Source organism: Salmo salar, chromosome ssa27, assembly GCF_905237065.1.
Source record: "Salmo salar chromosome ssa27, Ssal_v3.1, whole genome shotgun sequence".
NCBI lineage: Eukaryota > Metazoa > Chordata > Actinopteri > Salmoniformes > Salmonidae > Salmo > Salmo salar.
In genome coordinates, this window is record NC_059468.1 from 30,403,483 (window position 1) to 30,417,500 (window position 14,018).

Sequence of the window (14,018 nt, forward strand, 5' to 3'; positions counted from 1 at the left end):
GAATGTGATGAAAGAAATAAAAGCTGAAATAAATCATTCTCTTTACTATTATTCTGACATTTCACATTCTTAAAATAAAGTGGTGATCCTAACTGACCTAAAACAGGGAATTTTTACTTGGATTAAATGTCAGGAATTGTGAAAAACTGAGTTTAAATGTATTTGGCTAAGGTGTATGTAAACTTCTGACTTCAACTGTACATTATAGTCCTATAACAATGACATAAAGCAGTTACATACATCCACAACATATGCTGACATGTCTAGGAAGCTGTATGAATCCGTAAATGTGTTGCATGCATGCATGCAGGGGGTTGGGTACAGAGAAAAGCACAACAAAACCACTGTGAACATGAGACTTTTGAAACATGACAATATAGAGCTCTATAGGCCCAGTCTAACAGTTCTCACTGCAAGTTTCATAGGGCTTCACAACTGTAGTAGGACCTATGATTTGATATGGAGTTCATTTAGGTTATAAGCAATACCTCTGAATGACAACTGACCACATCAATTAAATAAATCAATCAATTAATAAAATGAAAAGAAGCTAGATGTTCTCTAGTTAGTCTTATACAACTAACGTACATTAACATAAATTACTACAAAATAAATCCCCCCCAAAAACAGTGACGCAAATAGAGTAGAGAAGGTCCTAGCCTGGACATACAGCTGTTAAGTAGCTGTCACAGAGACTGAAGGGGCGGGGTCTAGAACACATGCTGCTGCTTAGATAGGTTTGTGGAATGATGTCATAAAGGTGTAAGAACAAAGCCTTCTGATAGGCTGGATCCCCTAGTGATCTTCCCACTGTGCCTGTCGACGCTTGGATGGTGATCCCATTGGATCCCACGGTAAGTGATCCATCCAATCCTATGGCGTCAGTTCCACAGGCCCTTCCTCCTCCCTGTCGGCCCGGTTGGCTTTGAGCTCCATCAGGGTGTCGGTGAAGTGTGCCCAGTCCTCACTGTGGGGCACTGCCAGCTGAGAGGAAACACAGAGAGAAAAACAATGTATCCACTCACACTGGTATCCATACCCCCAATGGTATTTCATATACTAAGGATTATGTTTTAATCAATTACTGAGTCTTTGTCAAAATCAGATTGGCTGGTTTAGCCTCATGAGCAAATACAGTCCAGTATATGTACGGTTGTGTCTATGTTCTACCCTCAAGGAAAGAGGACACCACAAATAATACTTCTGGAGCTTTTAGTTGAAGCTTCATGCTGATCTAGTTAATCGTCAAGTGACGATCGTCGTTACACACTCATATCTATGTTTCATTCGTTACAAGTTCTATGTGACTGACTTCTCGTAACGTGTCATGGCGGAGCACTGCGGTGAAAGTAAAATGAGAAGCCCGCTTGGTTAGTTGCCGTGGCTGCCACCCAGGCTGTCACATACAGTTACCACTCTGCAGGCTATAATTAACCAGCAATAAGGAGGTGGGAGGGGACCGCGACCAAGCAGGGCCCGGTTGCATAAAACAAAGTTAATTTCCCCCTTAACGTTTCCTTAAATTTAACTCCGTTACACAAAACATTTTAAGGTGAACTTCCCCCTTAAATTAAGTGAAAAAGTTAAGAGTGCCCATGAAGTCCCTTACCTGCATCATTCAGTATGGATATCAATGTAAACAGCATTTGTGGAGGTGAATGTTACTTTCATCTGCTCTGGTTAGCTTCAAAAGGAAAACATCAACCAGCTAGGTAGCTACTTAGCTAAACAATGGAAGGAGCACAATCCATGGCTCCAAAGCTAGCTAGTTAGCTATATCAACTCTAAGCTAGCTTGACTTACTAGAAAGTAATTTAAACAAGTTGAGAAAAACGTAACTATAAGAAACGTGGTTTATCATCTTCTGAAGCAATTTGGTTATCCTGTCTTGATTGTAGAAGTTCTATTTTGCAATCTAACAAAATTAAAGCGATCTCTTTGAGGAGACTTTAGCCAGTAAATGAGGCCATCTCCATGGTAACCAGATACTATTTTTGCTATACAGTTGGGGTCGGAAATTTACATAAACTTAGATTGGAGTAATTAAAACTCGTTTTTCAATCACTCCACACATTTCTTGTTAACAAACTATAGTTTTGGCAAGTCAGTTAGGACATCTACTTTGTGCATGACAAGTAATTTTTCCAACAATTGTTTACAGACAGATTATTTCACTTATAATTCACTGTATCACAATTCCAGTGGATCAGAAGTTTACGTACACTAAGTTGACTGTGCCTTTAAACAGCTTGGAAAATTCCAGAAAATGATATCATGGCTTTAGAAGCTTCTGATAGGCTAATGGACATCTTTGAGTCAGTTGGAGGTGTACCTGTGGATGTATTTCAAGGCCTACCTTCAAACTCAGTGCCTCTTTGCTTGACATCATGGGAAATCAGGCAAGACCTCAGAAAGAAAATTGTACACCACAAGTCTGGTTCATCTTAGGGAGCAATTTCCAAACACCTGAAGGTACCACGCTCATCTGTACAAACAATAGTAAGCAAGTATAAACACCATGGGACCACGCAGCCGTCATACCGCTCAGGAAGGAGACGCGTTCTGTCTCCTAGAGATGAACGTACTTTGGTGCAAAAAGTGCAAATCAATCCCAGAACAACAGCAAAGGACCTTGTGAAGGTGCTGGAGGAAACAGGTACAAAAGTATCTATATCCACAGTAAAACGAGTCCTATATCAACATAACCTGAAAGGCCGCTCAGCACGGAAGAAGCCACTGCTCCAAAACCGCCAGAAAAAAAGCCAGACTACGGGTTGCAACTGCACATGGGGACGAAGATCGTACTTTTTGGAGAAATGTCCTCTGGTCTGATGAAACAAAAATGGAACTGTTTGGCCACAATGACCATCGTTATGTTTGGAGGAAAAAGGGGGAGGCTTGCAAGCTGCAGAACACCATCCCAACCGTGAAGCACGGGGGTGGCAGCATCACGTTGTGGGGGTGCTTTGATGCAGGAGGGACTGGTGCACTTCACAAAATAGATAGCATCATGAGGTAGGAAAATTATGTGGATATATTGAAGCAACATCTCAAGACATCAGTCAGGAAGTTAAAGCTTGGTTGCAAATGGGTCTTCCAAATGGACAATGACCCCAAGCATACTTCCAAAGTTGTGGCAAAATGGCTTAAGGACAACAAAGTCAAGGTATTGGAGTGGCCATCACAAAGCCCCGACCTCAAACCTATAGAAAATGTGTGGGCAGAACTGAAAAAAAGTGTGCGAGCAAGGAGGCCTACAAACCTGACTCAGTTACACCAGCTCTGTCAGGAGGAATGGGCCAAAATTCACCCAACTTATTGTGGGAAGCTTGTGGAAGGCTACCTGAAACGTTTGACCCAAGTTAAACAATTTGAAGGCAATGCTACCAAATACTAATTGACTGTATGTAAACTTCTGAACCACTGGGAATGTGATGAAAAAATAAAAGCTGAAATAAATCATTCTCCCTACTATTATTCTGACATTTAACATGATTAAAATAAAGTGGTGATCCTAACTGACCAAAGACGAGGAATTTTTATTAGGATTAAATGTCAGGAATTGTGAAAAACAGAGTTTCATTGTATTTGGCTAAGGTGTATGTAAACCTCTGACTTCAACTGTATGCCTTCAAACTACCGTAAAACCCCGTATGTACAGTGCATTCGGAAAGTATTCCTCATCAATCTTTTGGGGCGGTAGGTAGCCTGGTGGTTAGAGCGTTGGACTAGTAACCGAAAGGTTGCAAGATCGAATCCCTGAGCTGACAAGGTAAAAATCAATTGTTCTGCCCCTGAACAAGGCAGTTAACCCACTGTTCCTAGGACGTCATTGAAAATAAGAATTTGTTCTTAACTGACTTGCCTAGTGAAATAAAGGTACAAAAAAATAATAATCTACACACAATACCCCATAATGACAAAGCGAAAACGGGTTTTTAGACATTTCTGAAAATGTATTAAAAATAAAAAACAGAAATACCTTATTTACAAGAGTATTCGGACCCTCAGGGGCATCTGGTTTCCATTTATCATCCTTGAGATGTTTCTATGACTTGATTGGAGTCCACCTGTGGTAAATTCAATTGATTGGACATGATTTGGTAAGGCACACACCTGTCTATGTAACGTCCCACAGTGCATGTCAGAGCAAAAACCAAGCCACGAGGCCGAAGAAATTGTCCGTAGAGCTCCGAGACAGGAATGTGTCGAGGAACAGATCTGGAGAAAGGTACCAAAAAATGTCTGCAGCATTGAAGAACACAGTGGCCTCCATCATTCTTAAATGGAAGAAGTTTGTAACCACCAAGACTCTTCCTAGAGCTGCCCGCCCGGCCAAACTGAGCAATCGGGTGAGAAGGGCCTTGGTCAGGGTCAGGGAGGTGACCCGTTGGTCACTCTGACAGAACTCCAGAGTTCCTCTGTGAAGATGGGAGAACCTTCAAGAAAGACAACCATCTCTGCAACACTCCACCAATCAGGCCTTTATGGTAGAGTGGCCAGATTGAAGCCACTCCTTAGTAAAAGGCACACGACAGCCCGCTTGGAGTTTGCCAAAAGGCACCTAAAGACTCTTAGATCATGAGAAACAAGATTCTCTGGTCTGATGAAACCAAGATTGAACTCTTTGGCCTAAATGCCAAGCATCACGTCTGGAGGAAACCTGGCACCATCCCTACGGTGAAGCATGGTGGTGCAGCATCATGCTCGAGGGATATTTATTAGCGGCAGGGACTGGGAGACTTGTCAGGATCGAGGGAAAGATGAATGGAGCAAAGTACAGAGAGATCCTTTATGAAAACCTGCTCCAGAGCGCTGAGAACCTCAGACTGGGACGAAGGTTCACCTTCCAACTGGACAACGACCTTAAGCACACAGCCACGACAACGAAGGAGTGGCTTCGGGACAAGTCTCTGAATGTCCTTGAGTGGCCCAACCAGAGCACGGACTTGAAAATCGCTGGAGACCTGAAAATAGCTGTGTAGCGACGCTCCCCATCCAACCTGACAGCTTGAGAGGATCTGCAGAGAAGAATGGGAGAAGCTCCCCAAATGTAGGCATGCCAAACTTGTAGCGTCATATCCAAGAAGACTCGAGGCTGTAATCGCTGTCAAAGGTGCTTCAACAAAGTACTGAGTAAAGGGTCTGAATACTTATGTAAATGTGATATTTCAGTTTTTTTTTACACATTTGCTTCGTCATTATGGGGTATTGTTTGTAGATTGATGTGGGAAAAAAACAATTCAATCTATTTTAGAATAAGGCTGAAACGTAACAAAATGTGGAAAAAGTCAAGGGGCCTGAATACAAAGTACTGAGTAAATGGTCTGAATACTTATAATAAAAACCTGATATAACATTTATATAAGTACATTCGCAAACATTTATAAAAAACAGTTGCTTTTTCATTATGGGGTATTGTGTGTAGATTGATGAGGGGAAAAAAACAGGTGAATCAATTTTAGAATAAGGCTATAATGTAAGAAAATGTGGAAAATGTGCTGTATGCCCTTACCTAAATAAATATTTGAGGGGCTTTATGCAATGCCCTTAAACAATTCCCTTAGGTAATTATTCCTTAAGGTAAACCCTTAAGGAAAACACTTAAGATGTTTTCTGTGACAAGGCCCAGAGCTTTTAGAGGACACCATGGGTCCTAAATGGCACTCTATTCCCTATTTAGTGCACTACTTTTAACCAGAGCCCATAGTAGTGCACTAAATAGGGAATAGGGTGTTATTTGGGACGAAGAGCACAGAAGAGCATTTTCTTTTAACGTATTTTTTTATTTCACCTTTATTTAACCAGGTAGGCCAGTTGAGAACAAGTTCTCATTTACAACTGCGACCTGGCCAAGATAAAGCAAAGCAGTGCGACAAAAACAACAACACAGACTTACAAATAAACAAACGTACAGTCAATAACACAATAGAAAAGAAAAATAGAAAAATGTAACCAGAGAGGGAGAGTGTGCCATGTCATGTCATAGCCTATTGTTCTATGAAGATCTACGATTGGATATTGTAGTGCATCATATAGCCTATGAGTTTTGCTAAGGAACATATTTTATAGACCTGGGATTCTGATTGCTTGATTGTTTTTGTATTCAACGGCTCTAGCTATGTGGTTTGGCAAGATGGCGACAAGTCAAGTTGGCTAAAGCAGAAACCTGCTGGCACCCATGGTATAGTTTTAAGTGAATTACAATCAATTATAAGTTACAAGGAAAGCCAATTAAGTTATTTACTGAGCACTTAACGATGTCACGCTACATGAACAGAAAACAAAACAGTGACAAGAAACTTATTCATTCCATATATTTCTGTACATCTCAGTGTGTATGCCATCTCACACACCAGGGATATTTTATCCCCTGAAAATGCAATTCAGGATATTAAAGTATATCATTATATGCCAGAATATCTATTTAATCTTTATTTAACCAAGTCTTCGAGAACAAATTTGTTTTTACATAAACGACCTGGTGATGTAATATGACTAGAATGTACTGTATCGGTAATGATATCATTGATTTAGAAAATAATATAATTGAGCCATAAACAGTCTACTATGACAGAGGGAAGATCTTGATGTCCTCGTCTCCTTCTCAAAACCCATTGGAGGAGACGGTCAGAGGGGCGGGACCTCTGGCCTTCTCATCCAATGGGTTTTAAGAAGGAGAAAGGACGTGAGGAGTATTCATTTGAGATCTTCCATGTGTCTCAAATTGCACCCTATTCCCTACTCACTGGTGCACAACTTTTGACGAAAGCCCCATCGGTCTTGGTCAAAAGTAGTGCACTATATAGGGAACAGTGTGTCATTTGGGACGTAGCCTATAACTAACAGCTCAGCAGGATGCTTGCTAATCCACCTTTCCATTTCCCCATATGTTGCACTGTTGCCAGACCTTTTATAAAAAAAAAAAACTAAGTAACCTTTTCAAGGTCAGTTAAGAACAAATTCTTATTTACAAATGACGGCCTACCCTGGCCAACGCTGAGCCAATTGTGTGGCACCCTATGGGACTCCCAATCATGTGATACAGCCTGGACCCCTCTTGCACTGAGATGCAGTGCCTTAGACCACTGCACCACTCAGGAACCCCCCAATCCATTCTAGTTTTAGAATTTTTTTAGGAGTTCGCTAACTTCACTTTCTTCAGGACATAAAAACACTTCAAACTTCACTGGAGGCTGCCAGAGAGAGGAGAGAGAGAGGAGAGAGAGAGGAGAGAGAGGAGAGAGAGGAGAGAGAAGAGAGAGAGGAGGGAGAGAAGAGAGAGAGGAGAGAGAGAGAGAGAGAGAGAGAGAGAGAGAGAGAGAGAGAGAGAGAGAGAGAGAGAGAGAGAGGAGTTCCAAATTGTACCCCATTCCCTACATAGTGCTCTACTTTTGACCAGAGCCCTGGTCAAACTAGTGCACTAAATAGGGAATAGGATGCCATTTGGGACACAGACATGGAGAAACCACACGTTAAACCCAGCCTCTCTCCAATTACCACATTACAGAGGACTAAATTTAGAAGACACCCCACACACACAAAGCACAAACCAGAGCCCAAAAAGACTGTGGTAGAGGTAAAAGTAATGTAGATACCGTTTTAAAAGAACGAAGGATATAGGAAGAATAGTGGAGAAATTCAAATACAAACATCCATGGCAATGCTGCCTCACGGGTTAATAAACACACAGTAAAAGAGATGAACCACGTACTAGGCCCTTAAATGGAGCTTAGAAGACATTTTCCAAAAGAATGGGTTGTATACTTAAAGGCCCAGTGCAATCGAAAACATGATCTCCTGTGTTTTATATGCACACTATGAGGTAGGAATAATACTGTGGAATTGAGAAAATGATAAGGCCGTTTTAGTGTTAGAGCTGATTGAAAAGAGCCTGAAATGTCTGCCTCTTTTGGTGGGATGGCGTTTTGACCTGCCTGGCAACATCACCAGGCGGTAAACGTTAATAGACCAATAACAGAGTTTCAGAACTCTCTGCCAATAACATTTCATTTCCAGGTTACATATCCCTCCCATTATGCTCGTCCAATTAGGCCCTAACTCAGACCACTCCCAGACAGTCCTAGCAAAATTCTTGTTTGAGCTCTTTGCGAAGAAGATATTTTTGTTTGTTTTTGACCATTTTAATAAAATAAAAAAAGAGTAAGGTTCTTAATTGTTTCCCAGAAATGATTTCATATTGAGATAAAAATGGCTGCATTGGACCTTTATGACTTACGACTCTACAGACTGTTCTTGTTACTCAGTAAAATGGCATTCTATTCCATACACAATGCACCCTATGGGCCCAGGTCAAAAGTAGTGCACTATGTAGGGTGCCATTTGTTCATATCATACCTCTCCTGCGTCGTAGATCCACAGACGGCCCTCCGAGTCACCCACGGCTACCTCCTTGCCCCCCGACCCCCAGCGCACCCTGTTTAGGGCGCAGGCTCCCTCGATAGTCACACTGGCTGTGGGGACCTTGGGCACACAGGGTTACAACAGTCAATTCATCAATTCATACATCCACCCATCCATCCAGTTTCACCTGCATAGTATATTCATTACAGTTTTACAAACATGCTCATTCCTAAGAACTGCCAAAGAGCAAGCGAAGGTGACAGTGGCAAAAAACTCAACACTACTATTTCAGGTTTCACTCATAGCGGTAGTAGTATAATAACATTAGCACCAGCAGATTCTCAGACAGACTGAGGTCTTCATCCAGTAGACTATGGCTACTTCAGCTCCATGTGAAATAACAATATGAAACTTTTAATGAGCCATATAAATCTTCATAGTCCTCCACTACACTCAGGACAGCCTGGAGGCTATAGGCTGCTCAGGAGGAATGAACACAGATGATCCACGATGCGTCCCAAATCGCACCCTATTCCCTACATAGTGCACTACTTTTGAACAGGGCCCATAGGACTCTTGTCAAAAGAAGTGCAATGTAGGTAATAGGGTGCCATTTGGGACGTAGACCCAGAGTAATAGCCTGATCCCAGATCAGTATGTGCATTAGCTATCGCAGTCCAGCCAGAGGGGTTGTCTAAAGCACAATCAAGATCTGGGACCAGTCTATATATGATTATGTCTGCTATCAGGGCCTGCTGAAGAACTATTGCACTTGACAGATAGGACTAGTTTATGACACATGTCGTCGTTGGAGACAGAAGCCTCGGCATCACGTCGGCTAATACGACAGCTTCCCCGCTCCAGAGCATGGCTAACCACAGACTGGCTGCTATTAGACTGACTGGAAGCTGTGTGTTTGTGAAGGGGAAATTAGAACCAGGCCCTCCACCACTAGGCTAATGCCATTATGATGACTGTTGCAACATTGTGGGCTCCTCGCATTCTATCTATCTAGCAGTGTTTGTGTGTGTGTGTTTGAGAGAGACAGAGAGAGGGTGTGTGTGTGTATTTGTCTGCATGTGTGTGTATGTATGCATGTGTGTGTGTGTCTCCAAATGTTTCTCATAAAGCACATTGTTGGAGAAGTCAGTCCATCCTTAATGAACTCTTCCTGCAGACTACACTGTTGCTGAAGGGCTGGGACGTGAGATAGGCTGAAGGAAGGAGTGGCTGAGTGGCACCCTATTTACTATATAGTGCACTACGTTTGACCAGGGCACACTGTACACTCAATCCCTTTCCTTCTCCAGTCCCCTGTCCCTGTTAGAGACTGGGATTAAGGGTGTGTGTCTGTCCATCAGACCTGGGTTCAAATAGCATTGGATATCTTTAGCTAGCTGTGCTTGAGTGATACAATGGAACCAATGGTATAGTCCCAAAAGGGCAAACCCCAAGGCCCAAATGTCACAGCTACTATCACGGCGCTGGATCAGGGGTAGGGGTTAAACATGGGAGAGAGGAATGGTGGAGAAAGGGAGAGGTAAAGACAGAAAGAGAGAGAGAGAGAGAGAGAGAGAGAGAGAGAATATCAATCATGGACCAGATATATAATTAAAGAGGAGGGTCTGTGGACATGGTATCCGTGGAAATGCCAAAAAGAGAGGGAGCGGTCGCCCCTTTCATCTCACTTTTGACCTGAGCCATGAAAGGGTGACCTCTGTGCCCCCCAGTGCCCCTCCTCGCCCCTCAGTAACTCAACGTAGACAGAGGGCAGTAGCCTCTGGGGGACAGGGGCAGTGTTTTAGTTACTCCACCTTAGCAAGGTTTAGTTTGTTGTGACAGGACAGTAGTGGAGGGAGCCCTCCTACCTGGGAGAGACTAAGGCTGGGATTCAATCCAATGCATGTTATAGAGCAGTGACCTCATTTCATTTACGCTTGACCTGACATGCGCAGCGGTTACTGTGAATGTGATCTACGCAAACGTTGTGGAAAATGCCTTTAAAAGGTGCATTGTTCCGCTGTCTAGTGTGCTGTTCAATAAAGCGCCTTGAATTAAATCCTGGCCTAAGGGGACTTCTGTGACCAGCATCCCATTGACAGACCGACTAGCCAAAATCTAAAACCTAACCTTACCATAACCCTAACGTTAACCCCCTAACCTGACCGAATTTAAACCAATTCGGAAATTCAACATTGGTTTTCTGATCAGGCACATCCCCTCCTACCTATGGGTGAGGTACATACTGCTACGTAGTGATTGTAGACTTGCCAAATAAGGCGAGGCAAAGACCAAGGACTGGGCTAGAAAGGCAACATACTTGCACCATGAGGTTACTGATGGAGTAACCTAGCAGAGCTTTACTCCAACAATACATGCCAGAAATAACTCCGAAATATCTCTTCAGTTGTGATCAATCACTATAGCTGCAACCCAAATGGCACCCTACACTCTATGTAGTGCATAGGGTGCCATTTTGGATCGACTCTGGTCAGAAATAGTAGACTATCGGGAATAGGGTGCCCTTTGGGACGTATACATGATGACATGATGGATAGAAGCCAACAAGGGTCAAGTGAGATGATCAAATTGCTGCTCAGATCTAAAAGGTATATTTTTATATTGGGATCGAAGAAGAGGAAGAAGAGTGGTCTGTGGACAGCTGTGAGCTGGTGGGACAGGGTTGGAGTGGAGGAGAACCTTATGGGGTGGTTGGAGGAGCGTTAGATGATGATTGTGAGACCATTTGAGTACTGGTGTCACAGCTTTTGAGTGGGGAGGAGAGGGGAGTGTTAGGGGATGGTTGTGGGAACGTTGAGGGGGCGTTTGGTGGAGGAGATGGTTGTGGGAGCCTTTAAGCATTGCTGTCACAAGGTTTCAGTGGGTAGGAGAAGGGAGTGTTATGATGATGGTTGTGGAAGCGTTGATGGTGCGTTTGGTGGGAGTGGGTGAGGAGATGTCACCGGGCTGATTTAGGGAGAGCTTGTGGGGAAGGGAACGCCCACACAAAGAGGTGGCTGCTGGGAATGCTGGTGTTGGGCTGTGTGGTTTGGCTCCAGTCCAACATGAGAGGCCCTGGGGACACGCTTTGACACACACGCAAAGACGGATACAAACACACAAACAAGCACAAACACACGGATGAGGACACACACACACATGCAATACTGTGACAAAGAATGAGACATGTCTTTCTCTCTCCATAACACACACACACACACACACACACACACACACACACACACACACACACACACACACACACACACACACACACAGTCACCTCTGTGTCATTATTGAGGTTCCACAGATCCAGCCGGCCAATCCCGTCCACAGCGGCAAACAGAGCCGGGTGCACAGGGGACCACATGACATCATAGACGTAGTCAGCGCTGTCCTCAAAGGAGTACAGGGGTTTATTGTGCTGAAACACACAGAGAGAGATGGGAGCATGAGTCAGACAGGGAGGTAGAGAGACAGATGATTTAGTCACATGCACAGGGTCCCAGATGTAGTTGCAGTGAAATACTTAAGGTGTGAACGAAACAAATTTTAAAAAGCTGCAGAGGGAAAGAGATAGAGAGAGAGAGAGAGAGAGATGCAGTGAGAAAGGGAGATGCAGAGAGAGAGCGAGAAAGGGGGATGCAGTGAGAGCGAGAGGGGCAGAGAGAGAGAGATGCAGTGAGAGAGAGGGAGATGCAGAGAGAGAGCGAGAAAGGGGGATGCAGTGAGAGTGAGAAGGGCAGAGAGAGAGAGATGCAGTGAGAGAGAGAGGGGGATGCAGAGAGAGATGCAGAGAGAGAGGGAGATGCAGAGAGAGAGAGAGAGAGGAAGATGCAGAGAGTGAGAGGGGGGATGCAGAGAGAGAGAGAGAGAGAGAGAGGAAGATGCAGAGAGAGTGAGAGGGGGATGCAGAGAGAGAGAGAGAGAGGAAGATGCAGAGAGAGTGAGAGGGGGGATGCAGAGAGAGATGCAGAGAGAGAGAGAGAGGAAGATGCAGAGAGAGTGAGAGGGGGGATGCAGAGAGAGATGCAGAGAGAGAGAGAGAGAGAGAGGAAGATGCAGAGAGAGCGAGAGGGGGATGCAGAGAGAGAGAGAGGGGGATGCAGAGAGAGCGAGAGAGAGGAAGATGCAGAGAGAGTGAGAGGGGGGATGCAGAGAGAGATGCAGAGAGAGAGAGAGAGAGGAAGATGCAGAGAGAGTGAGAGGGGGGATGCAGAGAGAGATGCAGAGAGAGAGAGAGAGAGGAAGATGCAGAGAGAGCGAGAGGGGGATGCAGAGAGAGAGAGCGAGAGGGGGGATGCAGTGAGAGCAAGAGGGGCAGAGAGAGAGATGCAGTGAGAGAGAGGCAGAGAGAGATGTAGTGAGAGAGAGGCAGAGAGAGAGGCAGAGAGAGAGATGCAGTGAGAGAGAGAGGGAGATAGAAAGAGAGGGGCAGAGAGAGGGAGAGAGAGAGGGGCAGAGAGAGAGAGGAGCATAGAGAGAGAGGCAGGGAGAGAGAGAGGGGGGGGTGCAGTGAGAGAGAGAGATCAATCTAGGACTAAATATCAGCAGCACAGGAAGCTTTCACATAGCTGTGAACGAGCTGAGAGACAAAGCAACAAGAGCATTCTATGCCATTAAAAGTAACATTAAAATGGAAATTCCAATTATAATCTGTCTCAAAATGGCAGCGAAGTATGGGGGACCCCTCTCTAATAATGAATTTACCAAATGGGACAAACATCCAATCAAAATACTGCATGCAGAGTTTTGAAGTGCAAAGAAAACCTCCAAATAACTCATGTAGAGCAGAATTGGGCCAATAGCCCTCCTTATTAGAATAGAACAAATAAGCAACCCTGAAACATATCATCACACAGCCCTATAATGTCAAGAGATGAAACAAGAGAAGAGTCCCCTCAGCCGGTTCTGATGCTCAGATCACTAACCCAAACCAACTCCATAGAGCCTCAGGACAGCACTCAGAAAATATGGCCCGACCAAATTATCACAAAGCAAAAATAAAAATATATCACCTATTGGAAAGACACCACAAAAAAATCTAAGTCAACTTCAATGCTATTTGTCTCTAAACAGACAGTACATGGTGGCAGACTATCTGACCACTGTGACTGATAGAAAACTGAGGAAAACACTGACTAGGTACAGACTCAGTGAGCAGTCTGGCTATAGAGACTGGTCATCACAGACAAACTCGGCTGCCCAGAGAGGACAGTCTGGCTATAGAGACTGGTCATCACAGACAAACTCGGCTGCCCAGAGAGGACAGTCTGGCTATAGAGACTGGTCATCACAGACAAACTCGGCTGCCCAGAGAGGACAGTCTGGCTATAGAGACTGGTCATCACAGACAAACTCGGCTGCCCAGAGAGGACAGTCTGGCTATAGAGACTGGTCATCACAGACAAACTCGGCTGCCCAGAGAGGACAGGCTGTGCTCACTCTGCTCCAGAGGAGAGGTAGAGAAATAACTGTATTTCCTATTACACTGTGACAAATACTCAGACCTAAGAGAATATTTCTTTCCCAAAATGATCATTCAGTACAAATCATTTAAAACTATAAAAGACAAAATGTGCAGTTTTGGCAGCCAAATATGTGTCCTCCTGCCACAACCTGAGGGACGACCAGTGCAATGTAATGTCAATAAT

At 44.1% G+C, this 14,018-nt stretch overlaps 1 protein-coding gene across 4 annotated transcripts in view; it reads right to left on the reverse strand.

The window, feature by feature from the left end:
* The window catches only part of LOC106588927 (cytoplasmic dynein 1 intermediate chain 1), a 129,635-nt gene continuing 115,617 nt past the window's right edge, over positions 1-14,018 (reverse strand). For 2 of the 4 annotated variants that reach the window (XM_014178483.2, XM_045709255.1), the window contains exons 15-17: positions 11,648-11,788; positions 8,359-8,484; positions 1-984 (exon numbers count right to left, since the gene is read on the reverse strand). In XM_014178483.2, the coding sequence (XP_014033958.2) occupies positions 874-984; positions 8,359-8,484; positions 11,648-11,788 (378 nt within the window). In that variant the 3' untranslated portion in view covers positions 1-873. The remainder of the gene's footprint in view (positions 985-8,358; positions 8,485-11,647; positions 11,789-14,018) is intronic. The other 2 variants (XM_045709257.1, XM_045709256.1) reach the window with 1 other exon arrangement.